This window comes from Talpa occidentalis, unplaced genomic scaffold, assembly GCF_014898055.3.
Source record: "Talpa occidentalis isolate TD23 unplaced genomic scaffold, MPIMG_talOcc4v2.1 talOcc4.14, whole genome shotgun sequence".
In the NCBI taxonomy this organism is placed as follows: Eukaryota; Metazoa; Chordata; class Mammalia; order Eulipotyphla; family Talpidae; genus Talpa; species Talpa occidentalis.
Window position 1 is genome coordinate 82,016,680 of NW_023601433.1, and position 24,610 is coordinate 82,041,289.

Below are 24,610 nucleotides of genomic sequence, written 5' to 3' on the forward strand. Positions count from 1 at the left end.
CTATGCGTTTGTGGGTCTGTTTCTGGACTGTTCTGTTCTGTTGATCTGTGTATCTATTGTCTTTTTAGTAGCGCTCTGTCTTGTCTGCTCTGGCTTTGTAGTAATTCTGGGAAGCCATTGTTGTAATCCTACCAACTGTGTTTCTTCTGCAGTGTTATGGCTCTTCTAGTCCCTTTGCTTTTTCATATAAGTACATAGACTCAGCTTTTCTCTTTCTGTAAAAAACCCTATAGAGAGTTTGATTGGAATTGAGCTGACTGTGTAGATTGGTTGGTTTGGAAGAATTGACATGTTAACAATGATTTTCCCACCTACCAGTATATATTTTCTGCCTTCTGATTTCTTTCAAAAGTATTATAGTTTTCATGTAGATCTTGCACATCATTTAAGATTTATATTAAAGGATTTTATATAGTTTTTGGTGCTGCTGTTACAGTACTTAAAAAAGACTCTTGATTTGTAGTTATGCATTCCAGTACATAGAAATATGATTTTGTGTCTATTGATCTAGTATTCTGTGAGCTAGCTAACCTCAGTTTTAGTTCTAATAGCTTTTATTGTTACTTTATCATAGTCACATCATCTATGAATAGACAGTTTTCTTTCTTTCATTCCAACCAGTTTGCCTGGTGTTTTTCTTGCCTTATTTTACTGACTGAGCCCATCACTAAGTGTGGAAAGAGCATGTATCCTTGCCTTGTTCCTGATCTTAAGGGTTAAATACTCAGTTTTTTAACATTCAGCTTTTTAACCGCATCGTGATGTAGTTGGCACTGCCTGTGCTTGCTCAGATTTGTTTATTCCATATTGCATGACTGAAGCATTCTAACCGTTCACCATTTTACTTAACGGAATGTAAGGACCATTTGAGGAAGAAATAAGAGGTGTGGTTGTTTAAGAACTTTCCATTCATATCTTCTGTGAAGGTCAAAGTATCATCAACATTACAAATGATATCATGAGGGAGCAATTACAAGTGAATGAGATGTTCTATAAAAACAGCTAACCTGGGTTCTTTAATAAGTTAGTGGTATGTTTGAAAAACAAGGAGATGAGGTGTTCTAGATTAAAGGAGACTTCATAGAGATAATTGCCTTGTAGAAACCAAAAATTTATTTTTCTTTTATTTAGTTCACCTGTTTGTTTTCTCTGTACCACATGTAAGTGAAATCATACAGTGTTTTTTCCTCTTTTGGCTTATTTCACTAAGAATCATACCTTTAGGTCAATCATGTTGCAAATGAAGGATTTCATCTTTTTTTTTTAACTGTATGATGTTCGTGTGTGTGTGTGTGTGCGCGCGTGCGTGCGCGCGCACTACATTTTCCTCATCCAGTAGTCAGTTGAAGGGAAATTAGGTTGTTTCCAACTCTGGGCTATTGTACATGATGCTGTTACAGACTTGGTGGTTCATTTATCTCTTCAAACTTTGTTCTTATATTTTTGTAGGTAAGTTCCCACAAGTGGGTGAAGGGGGCCATATGATATTTCTAATTTTTTTTTTTTTTTTGGCGAAATCTCCGTACTGGTGGGAATGCATCATTTTATATTCCTGCCAACACTGTATAAGGGCTCTCTTCTTTCCTTATCCTCTCCAACACTTGTTTCCCTGTCTTTTATAGAATAGTCATTCTCATAGGTGTGAGGTAATAGCTCTTTGTTAACTTTGATTTGCATTTCTGTCATAATACAAGATGATGCATCTTTTTCTACGTGACTGTTGACCATATGTATGTCTTCCTTATAAATATTCTTTATGAATCAAAAGGCTGCTGTGTAGAAAAACACTGACGTAGGTGACAATGTTGAAGAATGGTTCAGAGTTAAGACTCTTGAGTGGCTGATGACATTTTAGCAATTTTAAACTTTATTATTTTGCTTTTATTTTGTGTACATGCAATACTATATGAAAAACATGTCTCAGTAAGCTCTTTAAATAATTGCAAATTAGGTGTCCTAAGTAATAAGAGTCATTTTATAGTTTCAATTGCTAGCTTCTTCTCATCACTTCAACCCTCGTGATATATAAAATACTGGTGCAGTTTGAAGTGGATGGTTTCTTAGAGTCAGTGAAACATGAACAGAGAAAAGTAAATTATGGAGTATTCCTTTTATTAGCTATTTTTCTCATCCAGGAAAAGTTCTGTCTAAAACATGTGTTAAAACAGATTCTTGACACTTTCAAAGAATTGAAAAAACTTTGGATGTTTTGTCTTGAACAGAGATAATCCATTGCTAGCAGGAATTATTTGCTGTGCTTTCATTTTATTTATTTATTTTGTAAATTTATTTTCATTCTCTAGTTATAAAGAACATAAAATGTTGATTTGGTTGGGAAAATTTGCTAAGTCATGATTAGCCACATAGGAAGGATAATAAAATGTTATTAGACATATAAGAAAAAAATGCCAGTTTTATCATTTAAAAGTAAGTCTGTAGTAAAAACCTCTGAATGTAAATACACTTTTCCAAATTTTTTTCTGATTAGAAAATATGGAGATGCATTTTGAAATGTCTGTTGGTACCGTAAAAACATTCATAATGCATTGTGGATTTAACAGGTTTTAATTCCCTGTCCAAATTTTCTCTGATGAGTGCTTTTTTCAAAATAACAAGTAAAATGGAGAGAAATTTTTCTTCTGCAAATGTTTTTTTAACCATCTTTCCAATTTTTTTGCTATATTGACTTGAAATAATGAATTTAAAAGTAAGTCAACTATCATATGAAAAGAATGTTAGGAATGCATGAGGCATTGCTTATTGGATTCTTGTTAGTTACTTGTGGCTCAATGTTATATTTCAAAGGCAAATACGGTATTTCCCAAAATGACAAACATTAATGAAATTATGAGTTCAGGAAATAAATTCAGTGTTACATTAAGATTTAATTTCTTGACATCCCTCCTAGAAATCAAATCCTTACAATCATATTTTAGATATTGCCTTCAAAACATTAAAAAAAATAATGCAACTTCAACATATTTAGAAATTTTTCACTTTTGATTTTCCCTCTTCAGAATATATACAACCTTGTTATTAATTTGTGACATTCTTGTTTCCTTTAAATAGTATGCTAACAAGATTAATTTTCATGATACTATTAGGTAGAAAGGTTAATTTGATAATTTTGGGGAGATTTTAAACTGAAACAGGATGGAAAGGGGTGGACTTATGGGAGGGATTGTACTTGTCTATATCTAAGAAATTTTAAAATCCAAGCATATTTCCTTCTGTATAACATTGGGCATTATAACATAACATTATAACATTGGGCATATTTTTAACTTCTGTGTTAGTGTGAGATAAGTTGTTTAAATTCATTCATTAGGTTTGCTTTAGAAAAATGTTTTAAAGGTTTCTTTTATTTTCATTTGGATTCCCTGCTTACTGTTTCATTTTTTTGTTTTGTTTTGTTTTTAGTTGTGGAAGAAGGACTCTGGGAAAATGGCCTTTCCTATGAATGCAGGACGCTGCTCTTCAAAGCGATCCACAATCTGTTAGAAAGGTAAGAGAGGGACAGCATAATGGCAGTCTGAGACACCCAAGTTTATGGGTGTATTTCTATTCTCAAGAGAGTTTCTGTAATTTTTCAAAAAGTTTTCACATGCAGTTTTATAAAAACAAAATTTTAGAACTCTCATAATCTCATGTTTCTTTTGATACAATTTTAAACTTACAGAAGTTTCAGGAATAATACAAAGAACTGTCATACATCTTTTCACTTAGATTCACCAATAATTTTTCTTTTTCCTAATTTTCTTTATCGTTTGTGTGATTGCTTGTCCTCCTCTCATTCTCTCCCGTGTGTGTGTGTCTGTGTGTGTGTTTGTTTGTGTGTTTTAGATAAAAAGTTATTCCCTGAGCTATTTGAGAGCAACTTGAGATTGATGAGTTGTCCCCACCCCCCTCCCCCTTCTTTTAACTCCTAAGTATTTAGGCCTACATTTCCTAAGGACAAGGCTATCCTCTCATGTAAGCATAGTACAGTTATAAATATTAGGAAATTTACCATTGATAGAATTGAGCATTATAGTTTAGTTCAGCCATTACCAGTTGTTCCCAGACATGGCTTTATGGCCTCTGGTCCCTCCCCCCTCAAGTTCCAGTCCATGATCATGCAGTATACTTAGTTTCATGTCTTCAAATCTTGAGCAGTTCTTTAGGCTTTTTCTTTCTTGACGTTAGCGTTTTTGATGAATTCAGACCATATGTTTTATATAATGTTCTTTAGTTTGAGATAGTTTTGTCATGATTAGATTCAGGTTATGCCTTTTTGTAGGCATACCATGAAAGTTGTGTTGTGTCCTTCTCACTGTATCACAGCAGGAGACCATGGTGTCTGTGGCCTATTATTAATGCTATTAATGTGGGTCATTTGTTTGATGTGATGCTCTGCCAGGTTTCTGTACTGTAAATTGATAAGTGCTCTATTAACTATAATCTTTGTTAATTCTCTCTCTGTGATTAGTAAGTAATCTTTGGGACAGATAGGAAATTGTGTAATTGTCCTATTTGCTATCAGATTTTCACTCAGTCATTTTTCCTTTATTGGTGATTACTGCTTTAATGAGTCATAATTATTATGGTTGTAATGTTAATTTTCAAATGCTACCATTCCTTCTACTTTTATTAGTTGACATTCTATTGTATGGGCAAGCTTTATTTATGTTTGTAAGTGTGTATGTACCTACATTTATCTATATACAGATAGAAATGGAAAAGTGGATTCCTGTCTTACTCATTGGATTATAATTCAATGCTATCATTTATTTTGATACTGAAATTCTTCCAGATTTTGGGTAGGGGAAAGCTCTTTCACAATGGTTCTTATGTGCTTTTGAGCTGTGCTCGTCATTGTTGGAACACCTCCTCAACAATATGTTAACATAACTGTATGTTCCAGGATCTGGATGGTGGTGTTTTTTGTTTGTTTGTTTGTTTTTTTGCATAGAAGAACTGGGGTATAGGCCAGAAGTACCGGGGATGGGGGTGAGAGGGTTCACCAGAGATGGAGTGGGAGCAGAACAAGGTGGATCTACTGAAATACACTGCTCTGAGAGGAGCAGCGAGTGAGATGGGAGAGGTCTGACCTGCCATCTGTAGGTAAGCTCCCTAGCCTGGGATCTAACTCAGGCGGTAGTGGTGATAGTTATGAGACTTAACACTTAGCCCACCAGGGAGGTCCTGGTTGGTGTTTTAAGGGGTGAAATAGATGAAAAGGAATGGATAACTCAAGAATTTGTATGGGAAAAACTGTTATTCATTTCTCTTCCTAAGTCTATATATACATTACTTTCAGGTGAGCAAATCTGTAAGGACCCTAACTTATATGAAAGACCCCTGGGCAAGTGACTTTAAACTCCACAAGCCCCTATTTCTTTACCTATAGAATTGTAAAGGGTTATTTTGTTCAACATATTATCTTTCTCATGAACTTCATGAGAGCTCAGTAAATGGCCAACTACTACTAATATTAGCTAGTAGAGGTATTGGTATTACTATTTCCAGAGCTGGACACGTTACAGGCCAGTTAGTCCATTTACCCAGCTAATTCTGGAATTCCATTTTATAATATCCTTTTGATAAGGTCATCCATATGTTTCCTGATTCCTTCTGGTCATGGGAGCACAGCTTCCTAAAGGAGTACCCTATAACTCTCATGTCTTCATCTTAATTCTATTCTTTGGGGGTTGCATGTAATTCATCTATGTGTACTTAAGTGTGGTGGTCTACTTAGTATCTTGGTCCCCTGAGGTTTTGTTTTTTTTTCTTCCCTTGTTTGTGGCTCTTATATAATACTGAATCTTTTTCCTTCTACCTCCTCTCCCTGATCTCCAGATATCCTTTTCCCAGACCAGTTCTCTTCATTTTGTTGCTACTGGTCTAAGATGTAAGTGTTTCATGCAGTGTTGCTGTGGCCTCTTTCACCATCAGGTTGTGCTGCAGTAACAAAAGATGTGAAAGATTTTACTGTATTACAATATTGATGTATATTTTTTACTTTTGCTTTCTGTCCATTGTAAGTCATAGGCTGTGGCATTGCTCTCCCTTTTCTTTCTTTTAAGCAGGATGCATGCTGATGGGACACCCCTGTCAAAAATTTGCTAGATTCCTGGTAGAGAGCAAAGAGCGAGGGCAAAGCATGTCATGCTCATTGAAGTTCAGAAAGAGTGTATGCCATTTCTACTCATATTTCATTGGCTGAGACATTTACCTTGAAGTCAAACAGATGAGAAAGTGTTACCCATCGGTGGGAGATACCAAAGTCACATGGTCATACTCCACATCACTGGGGCAGGGAAGGATAGTACATGCTTGGGCAAGGAATACAATCTACCATCTCTCTTAATGGAGGGCTTCCCCTTTCTGATAATCTGCTGGTGAAAGAGGCCACAGCAACACTTTATGAAACACTTACACAACTGTGGATGCATTTATCCTTGTAAAAATTCAACCCATGTTGCTTTCTTTTGGAATTTTCTTCACTTGTGATTTCTTACTGTGAATTTCAGTATCAGAGAGTGTTTAGTCTTCGAAGTTTTATAGTTTTGGATCATGCACTCATAATCTCTCTTCTGAGAAAGTGTGCTTCCTTTTTCTTAATGATCGATTATCCCTTTTTGGCAAAATGCCCAGAATGGTAAAGCATCGTTAATTTGGTTTTACTTATGTGGAATCTCTGCTAATTTGACTTGACTCCCCTCACTCCCCTTTGCCCTCTCTTCCCTCCATCATCCCCTCCCTCCCTCTTTTTCTAGTGCATTAGTTCAGATTGTTCTTCATCAGTCAGTTTAGTGGGATTTAGTTAGGTATTTATGATGGACTTCTCAAAGGTTACACTCTGTATTTTAAATTTAGATTGTCTCACACTCCTCACTAATGGAAAAGTACTTTGGCTCTGAATAGGTTATAGAAAACAAAAATCTGCAGTCATTTTCTGGGAGTTTCTTCATTTAGCATTTTTAGTATTGTAGATCTAATGGCTATTACTCATATGTTGTTCTAATTGCCATAATCTTCATAATATAACATATACTTCTCACCTAACTATTTAAATGAAGTAAAACAGTGGGTTGAAAAGCTTTTTTAAAAAGCCAGGAAATGTGTGCCAGTTCATATATAGCCCAGAGTTTTTATTATTATCTCAGTGATTTGCACCACATATGGGACTTATGAAAATCTTGCTTTTGTGGCTTTGTAGAAATACTTAAAATGTCTAACATAATGCTGTCAAATTGGCTTTTGTATGGTAGTATACTTTAATTTTAATTTTCTTATGTTTTTAGAATAAAATGCATAGCTGATTTTGATGGAAAGGTATTTTTTTCTCTCTAAAATGGAAATCCTGGCTTTGCACACAATAGACAATTGTATGGGTCCTTTGGAGCTGTTGTACTCTACCCTGTCCATGCTTACTTAGGGGGACTTTAACCTGTAGGTATTTGACATTTGTAAAGCATAATGGCTCTTCAGAGTAGTCCGCCGGTGGTGCTGCTTTCCTAGTGGATTGTCAGCGTAGTCTCTCCATGGTAGTCTATAGCACAGCTGTACAATTGTCTTTGACCCAGAACTTCTTGGTTGGCCAAGAGTTTGTGTTTAGAGTGAAGATATTCATTTGGAAAAGTCCAATTAAAAAGAAAATTAGCATGGATAAAATTGGATTAATAATAATAATATTGTATTTGTAAATTCCTAGCTTTCAATGTACTATGGTATTGTGATCTCAATTTATTCATTATTTTGGTGAATGGTGGTAGGCGGTAGGGGGAACTTCTGTAGGTACAGATGGAGTGGAAGAACCAGTGCTATCACTGAGGCAATGCTTGGGTATAATGCAGATAATGGGTAGTAAATGAGCAATCAAGAAACGCCTATTTTATTGAATTGCCTTGGTGTGCAGTCTCTAAAGGAAGTAGAAAAATGAGCCTTTAGACCTCAGGGCCAGACAGTACACACATTGTAGACAAAATTGATGGAAAGCACGTATCTCATTGTAAAGATCTAGAGAGAAATGTGTTCACCCCAAAACTAATCAATTTATCTATGTATTTTTAATGTTTTTAGGGTAGGGAATGATTAAGACACACATTTTTAATTAAATTTTTTGCGTGTGAATGGAGAACGGAATTAGATACTGAAAGTTTGAAACTAGAAGAGATCTGTGTTCTTTGAAATTGCATTAGGTTGGCTGTTTCAGGTGAGGTATAGGTCCACTAAAGAGATGTAACTTTATAGATGTTTTAGAGAGGATGAGGGTGACAGGGCTTGCCTGAGCAGAGGAGACAACACCCACCGGTATATGGTAGGATTCCAACATAATGAAGATAGAAAGAATTGAAAAACAATCTCCAACTGCTGAATTATTTGGGCTTATATTATTAGGAATTGGGAACACTGTTGTTTCTGGAAAGGAGGCTTCTTTGTATATGTGTGATACATACTGGAATGATGAGGCGAAGGCTTTGATGCTGGTGTGGATGTTCTGGTGAGAACTTATATAAAATTTAGTCTATTTGAACAGCTCTGTAACTGGGTGAAAACATTAAGGGTGTGGTAGAGACATACTATCCATGGATGTTTTTATCTATAAAAACTGTCGTAGCCACATAATTTGAAGGACACAGAAGGAGCCAGTGAGATTTCTTTTTATCCTTCCCACTGTCCCATGTGGGAGATGGCTTGCAGAGTTGGGCTGTGACTGCTGATGTGGGACATACACACAAGAAAAATTAAATAATGTAATGAGCCTGCCTCATAACTTATAAATAAGTGTATAACTTACTATATTGTAAGTAGGAAATACTCCTTGGTATATAGCATTCATTTTTCTGCTCTACTGGTATAGAGCAGAACATAAAACATATTACATGATAGGCACTTAAATATTCATTGAATATTTTCAGTCATAAGTTCGGCACAGGTCTTTCCCCGTATTTGCTCATGGTTTCTAGCGACAGTGCTAGTTTGTAGATATTAGCTTACACTGCAGACTCATCTGTGACAAGAAAGATGAATAAAGAATAGAGGGAGCAGGGATTGAGTGGGACAAGAGGGGGATTCCAGGCCAAAGCACAGTTGCTGGTGATAACTGTTTGTTTTTGGTACGGAAGTTCTTAATCTAGGGTGTGCTTCGGAGAGTTGACCAACCCAAGGGAATTGTAGGCATAGTTTGCTCTGCATTGCATTCTTCAGGACAGTTTATAATGTCTTTCACTTGTTTTTTTTTTTTTTTTTTTTAAATAATGGACTCATTACCCAAAATGATTGAGAACCCAGGGCTTAGTTTCTCAGTATAGTCTGTTATTGAGTTACAGGCACACACATCAATCAGGTGACAGAACTGTTTTAGCAAAGACATACCCCCTCTTTTCTCATTTCCTTTTATAACTTAAAGTGCAAGATATCAGCTGGAAATACTTTCTGTATTGTCTAGTATTGGAGGATACATGAGTATTTATATAGCTCTGTGTGTGAGATAGAGAGTGAGAAAGAGAGAACACTTTATTTAAAGTGGTATTTATTTAAGTCAGCGTGTGTGTCAGTGGAAAGCTATATTTAATGTTTGATGTGATTCTGTACCTATTATATGCTCTATTACTTTCATTCTAAGAATTGCAGATTTTAAGATACACCTTCAATTTAGTAGCAGCTTTTAGAAAATAAAGAAACATTTAATAGGCTTAAAATTACAAGATGCCTATGGATTTAAAAGTTGAGTAAGCATGGGCAATGAGAATCAGTAAATGTCCCAGCTCTTTGATCAGATATGCCTGAGCATTATAATCCGTTTTGCAGTCGGTTGGTTATGTGACCTTCTTTCTGGGACAGTCTCACATACCTTGGCTTCTTCACATGTGAAAATTGACACGGTAACTTATCTTCTTAATTATTGCGAGAGTTAAATGATCGTATTGTGCTGTTAGTCCAATGTGGTTGTGGTAGATATGGTAGTGGTGGTATAGTATGGTAATTGGTGGTAGTAACCAATCATATTATTGGAGGAAGGAACCTTATGTCAAACACCAGAATTTTTCAAGGGGGTTAACTATTTATACGTAGTCTAGCTAAAGCTACAATTAGTGTCTTGGCTAGTAGCAAACTGTAGGATTGATTTTTCAGTTTTACTTCTTATTTTCACCTTACTGTTATTTCATATTTCATAATTCAGATCTTAATGGAATCACATAGTCTTTAATCCTAAAAGCAAGTTGACTCATAATGTTAGGAAAACAGATGGGGTTACTTTGAAATTGATTTTCTTCATTGTGGGCAAGGAAGATTGTTACAGAAATTCATTTTCAGAATCAAACCAATTGAAACTAGTGACTTTTTGGTGTGGCAGTACTCCAGATTGACTCTGCCTGTAGGGAGGTACATTGTGGTCAGCAGAAATGATTGCCATTTACTAACCCATCTAACCTGTAATGAGTTGGATGAGGGCTTGAATTGTTTCCATCCTCCTTAATGGTGTGGAAATTACAGAGGCAAAAGCCACGTGCAGAACTGCCTGAATATTGAACAAAGAATTGCTAAGCAGCTTTTTTACTGGTAGATGATAGAACCTTGTGTAAAATTTCATCCAGCTTTCTGACAGGTCTTCTTACAAAATATGTGTCGTTTCATTGAATAATGTTTGAGATTACTGTATTTCATCAATTTCATAATGTGCATTTCCCCCTCATTTAAAAAATTTTCAAATCAGGGATATTCCTTACAAATGGCATTTTACAATTGACCAGATGGCAGTTATGATACAGTGATTATTTGCACACAAGTGAACTTGGTTTTAGCTGTTACACTTGGTTATACTGTTGTCACTTTAATTGAATTGTGTGCATTTTTGGTATCATATGAGTTGAGTTCAGTTGCCATTTAACATGTCTTCAGAAAGAATACCTTGTGGCTTGACTCTGAAATGCAGTGTACACACAGCAACATGGGAACAGAAAGAAGGGCAACTTAGATATGAGGAAAGTAAATATTCATTATTGAAGAAGTGAGTGTAGTTCTTGTCTTGCAAAGCCACAACCAACTGTTTTTACCTAAGTATAATGAGACTGTGCTATGCGGTTTTTACTGAGATCCTTTCTGAAAGCTAGCTTATCATATAAGATGCAAAGAAAAGCCAGCATTATAACATGCAAAATAGGGGGCCTCCCTGGTGGCACAGGGGTTAAGATGCAACTTATGAAGCTAACCTCTACTACTGCAGCACCAGTTCGGTCCCTGGCCGGAGAGCAACCCATGTGGCGTAGCAGACCTCTCCTGACTCGCCTGCTGCTCCCCTCAGCAGTGTATCTCAGTACATCTGCCTGTTCCGTTCCCCACTCTGTCTCTGGTGAATCCTCTCACCCCCACACCTCTGGCCTGTACCCCCGTTCTTGTATGCATAAATGAATAAATCTTTAAAAAAAAATAACACTTGCAAAATAGGGAAAAATATCTTTGAGGTACTATTAAAAAATGCTGCCCTGTGTTCCCAACATTTCTGAAGTAATACAGAATTGTAAGATGTTTCAGGAATACTTCAAACAATTGATTTTGCTTGAATAATATAATAAAAATCTATGCTCAAATTCAAAAAAATTTTTTAAGTATAATATAAAAATTTTCAGTAATAGAAGCGTGTTTTGTTGGCTTAATTGTATCTCATTCATTCAGTGGTTTACTAATTTGTTATTGAAACTATAAAAGCTAATTTCTTGATATAATTATTGTAGGTGCCTAATGGATAAGAACTTCGTTAGGATTGGGAAATGGTTTGTCCGGCCCTATGAAAAGGATGAAAAACCTGTCAACAAAAGGTGAGTCGTTAGCTCACTCTTCGGTTTTCATTTTCTTTTGCTTGACCCGCTCTTTGGGGATGATGTGGGTTGGAAAAGCAGCTTATTTATTTTGTTATAATGTTAGTAGTTTGGGTATACTAAAATAGATTCCTGGATCACGTTTTTTTTTTTTTTTTTTTTTTAAATTTATTTAGGACACTTTTATTGAATATTAAAAATTGAACTAGGAAAAAAAAGATAGTTAATATACCCGTAACTAAACCATTTATTTTCACATTATTTGGACCTGTAGTAATCTGTTTTGTTACTTTCATTATCTTTCTTTATCTTTCATCCTTAGTGTGTTAAAAATTTAAAACCAGTCAAATGAATTCAAATGTTGTGAATTTTTATAGAATTGAGACCCCCTTGAAATTGAGTCACACATCCTTAACAGTTTTCAGACTAGCACAGTAAGTTACTTCTATAGACAACCCTAAACTCTGAATCATCATTTATTATATATGCATTGCTTTAGAGGCAGTTCTTGATACTAAACAAGCATGGAAAGCTTTGAGCCAACCAGAATTAAAAAACATGACTGTCAAAATTGAATAATTACTTTACTTACCTCTGAGCACAGCATTGACAAAGTTGGAATCATAAGTTGTTGGTGATCACTACATGCCTAAAGAGCAATCTTGATTTTATTTTGCTATCTGTCAGCTTGAGCCTGAGCTAAGGTTCCAGCTTCTGGCTGCAGATAAGAACTCTTGAAACTTTATGTGGTAGTCTTAAGATTAGACCTACTGGGTCATTTGCTAGAATTTCAGCTGGCCACTCCTGTCTCTGCTGGAATTTTTACTTTCTTTCATATTTTTATCAGAGATTTACTTATAGCCCTCTCTCCAACCTGCATGACTCAAGGTTTTGATGAATTTATAGTGGAATCACCTAATTAGCCAAACCTGATTTATGAAAATCAGTATTTTCAAACAAAAATCAGATAATGGGGGTTGGATTTTTTTTCACTTTCAAATCATGAATATCTTGAAATATTTTTCCTTTTTTATTGTATTTAAAATTCATTAAAGCATGTAAAAATTGTATTATTTAAATATGACTTAGGCATTGTGTATATTAAAATTTGCTTGAAAAGGTTAATAATGGTTTTAGAGTTACCAGTGCCAGGGTGTATGGCTGTGTAAAATTGTGATACTGTTTACACATGCTTTCGTTGATGGAGAGGAAGTTTAAAAATTTTATTTACATTGAATTGGTCTAGAGTAATGTATATATTCTATGGATTTTTAAAATTTTAGTGTTTACTGGAAAGTTGCAAAAGATTTAAATTTTCTGAGAGGTTGAAATTTTAGCTTTTTGTTCATGAGTCTAAATAGTTAAAGTGAAACTGCTTTGGCACAGTGATCTTCTTTACTATTCTTAGGGTACCCCTTCATGCTTAGTGTGGTCACTGGTCACTGATGAATTAACTAGCCAGTCCTAGAACTATAAGGCCTTGTTAAAAGAAAGAAAAGATACACAAGAAAATGGAAAGATATTCCATACTCGTGGACTGGAAGACTTAACATTGTTAAAGCAGCAGTGTTACCCAAAGCAATAAGCAGATTTATGCAATTCCTAGCAAAATTCCAATGCCATTGTTCATTTAAGTAGAATATGCTTTACTGAAGTTTGTATGAAACTGGTAACTAAAACAATCAAACAAAAAAAAAAGAATGGAGATATGCTCCCAGACTTGAAATTTTGCTACAAAGCAATAATAATCAAAACCAATATGGTATCAGAATAAAAACAGACACACAGATCAATGGAATAGAATTTAGAGCCCAGAAATAAATCCATACTAATATGAATAGTTAATTTGGGGATAATGAGGAAATGTAGAAATAAAATAGGAATGATAGAGTAGCAATTAGTATTTATTTTAGTCATACAATATTGTGCTTGAAAATAAAATGTAGTTATCAATCTATTTTATATAGAGTTGGTGTATCTTTATTCTCTAGATTCTAAATGGCTTCCTTTCTACTTTTAGCAAACCAAATGTAATAGCCAGATATTTGATTTCGTGTAACTGGGAAGCTGTTGATTTTCTGAGCAGAATTACTAAATTATTAGTTTTAGACTTTCTACTCATGATTGAACCTACACCTTGTTTTCTTGTAATTTAGATGTGTTAAGACTTTGAAAAATATTTCAGAAGATTTTTTTTGTTAATGATTAAAAAATTTTTAAAACAAAGATTGAATTTAAAACCTTGGCACTTGTTATAATGAAACTTTATTAGCTATGATGACTTTTCCACTTTTTCCTCCGAGTGGAAATAGACCCTCTTGTTGATTAGGAGATTTGGGACCATATCTCTTCTCTTTATGGATTATTTGCTTGTTTAGTTTTCCTAACCGAACTTTAATGTTTTGCTGCTATTGAGTTGATAATAGTAATTACTGTCTTAAAAGGTTGTTATGAAGATTAAATGAGATAATTTACATAGCTAGGTTATAATTTAGTTGAGACAAGACAAAAATTAATCTTTAAGCTTAATTGTGGTTTTTGTGCATATCATTTGGTGACCAGTAGCAAAGAAAATTTGTTGCCCAGGATTAAAGGATTATATGTGCACGTTAATATTGTAAGGACTGCTTTTAATTGATGCCATTAGCTATAAATGAAAAGAATATACTTTTAAGAATAGTATTGTGAGCATAAAGTAAGACTAACATATAGATATTTTTGTTTATTAGATACAAATATGATTTAATGCACTGCATAGTTTATGTAGGTAAAATTATTTAATGGTGGCAACAAATATATTCATCTGTTGGATTATGGTTTCTTGAGCTGTAATTTCTCTGTATTGATATAAAAGTTAAATTATTTGCTTATGAACGCCTTTTTTTTTTTTTTCAAACATTTTAAAAGCACAGGCTTATTAGGAAAATGAGAAAAAGAGAGTCACCTGCATAGCCGCAGGTGGACAGGAGAGTTGCCCCTTTTGAACTGTTGAAAGTACTCTTCAACAGTGTTTCATATGAGATGATAGTTTAGAAAAATTATATATAGTGCAGATATATATTTAATATTTTATATTGTATCACATATTTTAAAGTACATGTTAATATGTAAAACCATATATTATATCTCATTTAATATCATGTAGTTATGTAAATTTAACTAGGCAGGTCTTCGAAGAGAAAAGTAATTTATTCATGTCATTTTTTTCTTTATAGTGAGTGACTTTTTGTTACTCACATTTTGGGGAATATATTAAGTAGGGAAGAAAAGTAACATTGTCCTAAAGAGTTCTATCTAGTCAAATAAAACATTAAAAAAAAAAAACCAGTTCTGGTTTCTAAAGTACGTTGAACTTGAAAGTGCCAGAATGTGTGTAAAAACAAATCAATGAAAAATATATTCTTTTAGAAATAATTTCAAAATTATTCCAATCTTGGAGGGTTTTTTTTTTTTTTTCTGTTGGAAGGATATTAATTTTCTAATTTATGTTAGACCCACTTGATTTGCATTCTCTACACTTTAGTTTTTGAATGCCATTTTTAGCAAACCAGTTGATTGCTCCCAGTGACAGTTTAGACTTCATACTTTCTGGTATCAAGTATACAGTAGCTGAGTTAACACATGTAGCCACTTGCTGGTGTGTTTTCTGGATTGATTGGACATCTCGTCCTCATGTGCAGACCTGCCCTGCTCTCAGATGATATATTCCAAATAGCTTCACATACTCTCAAATATTCTTACTTTTTTTTTGTTATATGCCACTAGCGTGTGTTTGTGCATCTGTGTGTGTGCACACGACACATACATAAAGTTGGAAGTTTGTTATTTTGACTATGCTTTAGTGTTGTTTTACGTGGCTATTTTCTGTATACTAAGGCTGCAATTATTTCTTACATTTCTCTTGTATGTTCTTACGTACAAAATTCTAATACAAAAATTAGGTTTTTTATGAAAAGATGAAATATTTTGATGTAGGAGAATATTTTTTTGCTACTTTAAAACTTCTCTCCCACCTCTGCCCTCATCCTCCCCTTCTTCAGGTTTCACTTTTCTCCCCATCGTCCTCTCTTCTGTTCTCTCTTTGTTATAGCCCAGTCATCTGTTTCCTTCTAGAGATGGACAGATGAAAAGATGGAAAGGGATCTCTCACCTGGAGTATGTAGACAGATACCTGGGATGTGAAAGATAAAGGCAACCTCTTCCTACTGTCTAGGAAAATAAGGTCATAAGTGATTTTTTTCCGCTTTCCTCATAAATTTTCTATGCACATGTGGTGCCTCTTGTAACATATTTCTAAACAAGGCTTAGCTGATGGGAAATCTATAAAAAAATATTAACGGGGCACTTTGTACTTACTTAATTATGCATATAATTTTATAGCTTTGGGGGGAGATAGATCTGTGAAATAGTCTTTCCTGCTGGTATATCAGATAGAAGAAATATCAAAAGGTACTATATTTTATTACTTGAATATATTTGAGTATTGTGTGAGAAATGAGGAGGGATGAGGGTCGCATCCTTGAGAGCATCAATGTTTATGGAATGGGTAGAAAAAGAGGGATACATAGAGGACTAAGAAAGGTTAGTGAGAAATGAGAACCAATGACTGTTATCACCCAAAGCATGGGTTTTTAAAGTTTCAAGGCTAATCAGCTGTGTCTGCTATAGAGGCCATGTAAATATATACTGAAAGGCAATGATAAAACTTTTTCTAGCTCAAGAACTCTAGCTCTAGAACTCAATCCTCTGTCTGGTTCATCAATCCTGTAAGACTAGAGCTGGCTTTCTATCAGATTGAACCCCATCTGGGTCAAATCTTTCTTTATGCTGAAAGCTCTGTTTTTGCTTTTGTTTTTTTAAACATTCAGTAATTACTTTCTCCCAAATGCAGACTTTAACCCCCTTCCCAAGTTCCTTCCTACATTTAGTAACTAAATATTTGCATTTTTAAAATGTAAAGGCAGGACAGATCTTTATTTTTTCTTTTTGAGTTGATATATTTCCTTGTCCTGGGGACACATTTAAAACTTTGTAAAATTGTTCCTAATCAACCCATATTAATTTCCTTTAGAGAATGAGGTAGGAAGACAAATGAGTTAGGAGAGTAAGTGGAAGGAAGGACAGTCTAGGACATGACCAGGTGCAGTTCTTTGGTGGGTGTGACGAGGCTCAATAAAATGTTTGACTAGCATCTGTGCAGCAAGTTGCCAGCAGGGGGAAAACATTACAGATTAGTACTTTATTTTAGAATGCTTTTCCTTCCCAACAGACAATAATGTTCATTTTTTACACTTGATCTTAGCCAAAAGGCCGAGAAGTGATGGAGAATGTTCATTTTTTAAAAGGTTTAAGTATAGTTTGATATAAACTTTTGAATGATTTTGTATAATTTTAATATTTTCCCTTCACAAGTTTAAATTTAAAGTTAATTTAAAATGTCTTAAAATGTTAAGAATTTATAACATTTTAGAATTTAAAATATTAAGGTCCAGTCAAAATTAGTGAACTTAGGTTTGCTTATTTTTGTAGACTGGAGAGTGTTTTGAAGATTGTTGAGATTTGAGTAAAATAAAGTGGCTAAAACAAAACTTAAAACAATGCAAAAGACAGTGCTTAAGTAGGGAACGGGTTACTCTCTGTGGGTTCTCACACAGGTGCTAACAATCACAAGACCACACAGATTCAGGAAACAACAGTGGGGTTTATTTTACTAACAGGAGACTGGGGAAACAAAGAGTTTCTAAGGCCAAAAGTGGCCAGCTGTCTCACCCCAATAGTGTCCAGTAGTCTCCAAAAAAAGGCTGCTCATGCAAGATGGTGCTGTCCCTTTAATTAGGGCCTGGAGCTAGTGGCACAGTCAGCAGTGCACCAGGGTCCAATTCGCAGTGGCATCTGGAGGTGCTCACAGGTGGGGCCATTGGGGTTACGCTGCAGCAGCCCACAGCAATATTCTGAAGGCTGAACTGTACAGAATCGTGTGCTGGATGGACAGCAGTGGAGGCAACAGCAGTTGGAGGCAGTGCCAGATCATTAGAAGCAGTGACAACTTTCAGATATGGCTGGACACAGAAAGTGTTAACAGTGCTGATTAGCACTGGTCAGTGGTGCCAGTCACTACTAGTCACCAGGAGGCAGTGTCAGAAACATCATTATTAGAGATCTCTGTGAATTGTTGGCCTACACCAGATCTTTTTTGAGACACTGGGCCAGGCTAGCAGTGCTCTTTGCAGGCGGTGTCAGAGGCAGGCCCAGAGTCATATGCAGTGGTTGGATCTCTGTGAAGGTCTACAGAGGTCTGCAGATCTTTTGAATCCCATGATGGTCCTTCCCTCTTTGGAAGCCAGGAGCAGAATGAGTCAAGCTTAGTCTTGCTCTGCCTTATATCCTCTTCAGGATCTCCCACCTTCCAAACCTGATTGGACTATTTTCAATCCTAAGTGTCTGATTGGACTATTCAGCACTAATCAGCTTGCTATCCATTCTCAGTCTGAATAAGTAACCCAAAGTTGAGTGGCAGCTGGAGAGCTTGAACCTGATTGGCCATTTAATTTGAACCTGATTGGACCTTTGAGCTAGAACTTGATTCGTCCATTTAGGATCCTGGAACCAGATATATCAATGGCCAAAGCCAGCTTTGCTGCATCTCCAGGAGGGGGATCATCCTTATAGGGTGGTATTTCAGGCCAGCAGGCCTCAGCCCCAACAAAGTTACCTTGTCCCACAGCCTCTGGGTGCTGTAGGGGTCCAGTTACATGACTTGCAGAGACACACACTTGTTATTTAGTGGTGGTTATCTGCCACTAGTAGTGAAGGTGAGAGTAGTAATAATTAGGAAAAAATAAATTAATACAACATCTTATCTTTCTGGTAATTCATCATATAGGATGAAGCTTGCTATTCGTGTATTTTTGAATCAGTATTTATAGACATGGTTTGTAATACATGAATTATATATTCCCACCAGTGATCTTTCTAAATAATGGCAAAATATTATATGAGAAATGTCATAATGTATATTGACTTTATCTCTAAAATACTGACATGCACTCTTTTTTATTTTTAAGTTCTTTACTAAATGTTTCAATTAGTTTTTGAAATCTTCTTGATTCTGGTATGAGTTTTGAAATATGATGTTTATTGGCATTGTAGGTCTGTTGCCAACCTTTTATGGAATCAAAGGAAAACATTCAAGAGTACATAATGTACTTTTTATAATCATTTGGTTTATCTCCTTGGTGTATTTGGAGTGTTAGACGATATTATAAAAATCAAGCTTTTTATTAAGTGTGGTTCTTAGAAATTATTACGTTTATATCTGAGAGCCTGTCACTAGAGTGTGATAATATACTCCATTTAGGGTTTTATTAATGGTTGTTGAAGGTTGAACTCATATTAATATTCATGACTAAAGAGTATGGGAAGCAGTGAGTGCTACAATGAAATATTATGTAACTGTAGAATCTCCTCCCTGTAATGTTCATATCTAGTCTGATGTAGTCTTCTGCTGTCTGAGGTTTCTGACTTTGAGTTTCTCCTGCTTCTAACCACTCTGTCCTATTTTACATATTTCTGTTGGATTTCTTTCGGTGAAACATGCTTCCACATAGGAGCGTAATGTGACAGTTGTATTTAGGATCTTAAATGAACTTTATATGGCATTCCTTTCCCTAGTAAAAGCCTTTCTGTTCAGAGTTGCCCTTCACAATTCCCAGCACAGTCTCAACTAATTTTCTTTTGTTTGTGTTTTTTTCCCTCACCCTTTTTGTCTTCAGTGGCAACTCAAATTAACTTTGATCTCTCTTCTTTGAGCTTCTCCCCTGAGGCATCTGTTCCGTCTGTTCTTTTCTGACCTCTAGATTTTTCGCTAACATGTTTTTACTACTATTCTTACTTTTTTTGTTTTTAAAGTTTATTTTTCTCTTGAATTGATACTATGGAAGATGAAAATTTAGTCTATTCCTTTCCCCATTTTATATTATTTCTAAATTGATTCTTTAAAACAAATACTTTATTTTGATGTCCAATGTGTAGTATTTTTCCTTTTGTGCAACTCCACATCAGCTATAATTCCTAGTGCAAAAGATAATACAGATTTGGTTGAACTGAATAGATACTTCCTTTCCCCTAGATCTATTTAGTTTGCCCCAGGATCAAAATGGAACATGAAGTCTTAAAAGTTATCCAACATGAAACAAATTACTGACTTATATCATTAAACCAAAAACATTATCTTTACCATTCTTGATGTTAAAAGATGATTTTAAATCTATTTGATAAATAGATTAAAGTCTTTGATTCTTTAACATGAGTTGTTGTTCTCAGTGGCATTTCTTATTGAGTGGTTGTTCAGGCTTCAGGTTCGAGCAGTTAGGCTTTTTATGATGCTCACTTTAGTTCAGCTATCCCAAGTAGAAAGCTTACACTGCCTTGCTGGGCTTTGCTGGCCTTTGAATTGCAAATCTACTAGTAGAAACAGCCTCAGCACATTTGGAGATCTTAACATGCCTCATAGAATAAAAGAGACCTTTCTCTAATAGGTCGCACAGAGAGCCAAGAAGAAGCATTGTTGGGAGCACTTTGGTCTATCTCCTGCTACTAACTTTGGCCAGTGCCATCTGTAGAGTATGACCTGGTCCTGAGAATTTAAGAAAACATCTTAGCGCAGATCACTGAAAACAGATATATAGTATTTACTATATTATCAATGAAACTGATCAGCGTTTCAAAATTAAATAGTCATAATTTAGGAGTAGCATTGTGTATCATTTTTATTTTTCCTATTTCAGTTTATTTGATATTGTTTATATACATTTTCTTAAAGTACTTCCATAAAATTTACCCCCTAAACCAGGTATTTCCATAGATTTGATTTTGGCTTCAGATGCACATGCAGTTGCAAAGGGGTCTTTTGACTCATATGGTTCAGTACAAGTATGGCAGTGTAGTTTTGATACTTTACATTTAAAAGAGAGTTCTAAGTTGTGTCAAACCAAGTGTCTTTAGTAGTCAGATGAGATCTCTACTCCGGGTAATAAGAGGACACAGCCTAGGCGAAGAGCCCCCTAGACAGAAATGGGTCTAGTAGGCACATATTAGCTGAGGAAAGGTGGAAACTTCCAACAAAATACCAAAATTTCCAGAATTTTCTTGTCATTTGGATGGGCATCACTCAACATATCGGGAAACATATTTATGGACTTGCTTTTTACTTTGCCTTTTTCCCTACCATTCTTTATATGGGTATCCAAAAAAGGGAAAGTTTTTCCTATTCTTTTTTCTTCCAAAGCACATTTGTCACTGCTGTAGCTTAAGAATGATCTAGAGAATGTTTGACATAAGGTGAAAAATGGGAAAAAAAATATAAGTAGGTGCTTGAGGGTAAAAAAAATTACCAATATTTTTAGTGTTCTGGCATAGTCTGGCATTAAAATCTACTAGTTATACAAAAGTAGTCATTTTTTCTTTAGTCCTAGTGCTCTGTTTAATGAATAAAATAAAATGTTTCCTTGGAGGGAATTTAATTCCATTTTATTCAATCACTTTTCGTGCTATCATTATTATTATTGTTATTTCTATCACACATATATAGAATTTGTTTTTAGATGCATTTCTACCTGCCTGAGATCCCAGAACTACTGGGGTCTACACATTGGGCTCTGTAAATAGTTCCCTGCTCTCCGGTTGCACATCTAGACCACTGTCATGCCCATGTACAGGTAGGCTATAGTCTTGATCCCATAGTTGAGTGTGCGTTGCTGGTCAGGCCCTGGCACACCTTCTATTGAATGAGTTCAAGAGGTCATCAGTCTTCTCAAGTAGGCCTGAGTGCTGATACTGGAAGTCAGGCCACATGGCACCAGGGGCAACTGTTGTGAATGTGTACTATCCTGACGTTACCATTACTCCTTTAAGGAAGGAGTCTGGCGGCTTGAACATGACATTGTAATCAAGATGATCAGACCAGCAGCACTGCCCGTATTGATCCTGGTATAGGCCTTGGGTGGCACTCACTGCCCTGGGGATGTCTAGGTACTGACCAGAGTGACTGCATCTTAGAGACCTGGCTAACGCCCTGAGCTTCAGGTCAGGTGCTACGTGCTCTCTTCAGCCCACTTTTTAAAGGTCTCATTAATACTGCCTTTTTGAAGAATGTGTTCATAAATCTTCCTAAATATTAAAAAAATATGTTGTATTTTTTTCTTTTTTAAAGATTTATTTATTTATTTATTTATTTACACACTGGGTACAGTCAGAAGCGTGGGAGGGTGAGAGAATTCACCAGAGCAAGAGCAGGGAAAAGAACAGGCAGACTGACGAAATACACTGTTGAGGGGAGCAGCAGGCAGGCGGCCGGGGATCGAACCGGCGCTGCAGAGGCTGCGGGCAGCTTTGCAGCCCAGTGCTTAACTGCTGCGCCATCGGGGAGGCCCTGTTGTATATTTTTCTGATTAAAAAAGGGCTGAATATATTTATTAAAAACTGAAAAATGAAAAAAAACCCTGAAAAATGCAGAAGACCCCATAAAATTATGATACAGGTAAGTTGTATTCTTACACATAGATATGTCCCTTATTTGAACACGAGTATGTATATAGTCTTTTTGATACCTTGTATGTTCCTATGTATATGTCCCTCTACATTGATGACTGTGAAATATTTAGTTTTTAAAGATAGTTACTTCTAGACACACTGGAAATGCACAATCTCAGCTTATTAAAGTATTTACACATGGTAAAATTGGGTATCTATTGGGACTCTAAAATCAGTTAATAATGCCAAACATTTTAACCAATTCATTAGTTAATGGAGGAACAGGTAAGATGTTAAAACCAGTTCAAAGAGCATTTGAGTAGGTAGGTTTTTTACTAGAAAATTAGTAAAATTTACTCTTAAATAACCACGCCTTCTTATTAATAGGATATGGATGCCTGCTGGGCATTGTACAACTTCTCAAACCTTTGCAGTTAGATTGGGCACCATTCTTACTTCTTGTTCATACTGATTTGACTTCACATCACAGTCAACACTGAAAATGTAGATTCACAAAGATCAGAGTTTATACAGTAATTGCAGTATCATGTAATGTTGAAACTGTGGACTTCCTTAAGCTAGAGCTCTGCAGTCTCTGACAGATACTCCTTTGTCTCTAACCACCCCCAAATTTAAAATATGTCACCACACCCCTGTGAATTTGCTGCTGTGTCCTTGAGTGTTTTGTGTCCAGTTGGGGGACTGAAGTAGTAGATATGCTTTGGGATGGATATGTCCCCTGAATTACTTTGAAAGGACAGCTGTGCTCACCTGTCCACTTTCATACTTATTCTATTGTGACATCGGGCATCATGTAACCTCTGGAAAATATTTTGCATTTGGACAAAATGAGAACTGAAAAGATTATTAACGCCTTTGTGTTACTCTGAAAATAGTTTTCAACATCTCCCTACTTGGAGTGGCACTTTATGTATTTATAAAATTTTCAAATAAGTGTAGTTTGTGCACATTTTATTGTGAGGCTAGGGCAGGCAAACTTTTTCTGTGAAGGGCCAGCTAGAAAATATTTTTGGCTACACAGGGTATATGGTCTCTATCAAAACTAGCCAAGTCTTACATTGTACTATGAAAGCAGACATAAACAGTGTGCAAGCTGACAGGCATGGATTGTTAAATAAAATAAAATTTTATTTACAAAAAATAGGTGGCATGTTGAGTTGGTACGTAGCCCTACATTTGCTGAACCTCTGCCCGTGTGAGGGAGGTTGCCATCTGGGTAGGTTAAGTGACTGGCTAAAGAGCCACACGGCTAAGAAATTGGAGGATTAAAATCTAGGTGTTACTAGTTTCACATTCACTATTTTTCTTAGCTCCTAATGCTGTCTTCACTAAGTAAAGTTACTGGTTACAAATTTAATATAGAACTGAATATTGATGATAAACTGTTAAAATAAAAATTTAGTTACAAAGTCATAGAGGGGTCAGCATCTAGAATCTCCCTGATTACCCAAGAAATGATTGGATGAGTATGAGTCTTTACTATATGATAAATCATACACACAACACATCATTTTAATTCTTAGGTTCACTAAAATGTACATATCTGAATTTTTTTCTTTTCAATGGTTAGGTTAAGTATTTTACCCTATTTAAACTACTTAGAAGGAGAAAGACAGATATAGACTATCAAATTAGCACAGAAGTATAGATGAAAAAGTCAGTATCTTTACTATTCACGACTCAGTCAGTCAGTTTCTTTCCTGACCTTTAATTCTATTACCAGTTTCAGTTTATCTTTCCAGAGATTAGTTTATGCAGATATACGCAAATATGTATGTATGTATTTCCCTTTCCTATACAAATAGCATATGTAGGTGGCATATATGTGCTACTCATTGTTTCATTGCTTTATTTTACTTAATAGGTAATGGTGATGGTACGCTGGTGCTCATTCCAAGTTTGTGTGTATGGAACTATTAACTCTTTGGAAGAGAAAACTTGCTTTCTATTCACTCTGAATATTTGTTCTATCGGAGTTACTAATTTCAGAATTTACTTACTATCTATAGTCTGTGAGTAGTTTTTCTAACAGTAGTGTTTTTTGTGTAAATGATCTTGCTTGGCATTTGGTGGATATGAGTGAAATAACTTGACAAAGTCCTGCCAAGGAACTTGATATTATTAGGTAGGTAAGACAAACGCTTAAAGCAATTACAGACAAGACACTAATATAATTAGTGAAATAAATAGTAAACACTGTAGGTGAAATTGGGAGTGAGATATGACGTGGTCTGAGGTAAAAAGGATAGCTTTCG

The 24,610-nt window shown here is 35.4% G+C and overlaps 1 protein-coding gene across 2 annotated transcripts in view; it reads left to right on the forward strand.

Annotated features, from left to right (window-relative positions):
* Positions 1–24,610, forward strand: part of MED13L (mediator complex subunit 13L) — a 256,146-nt gene that overhangs the window by 123,775 nt on the left and 107,761 nt on the right. For both annotated transcript variants that reach the window (XM_037511108.2, XM_037511107.2), the window contains exons 3-4: positions 3,421–3,505; positions 11,721–11,804. In XM_037511108.2, coding sequence (XP_037367005.1) covers positions 3,421–3,505; positions 11,721–11,804 — 169 coding nt within the window. The remainder of the gene's footprint in view (positions 1–3,420; positions 3,506–11,720; positions 11,805–24,610) is intronic.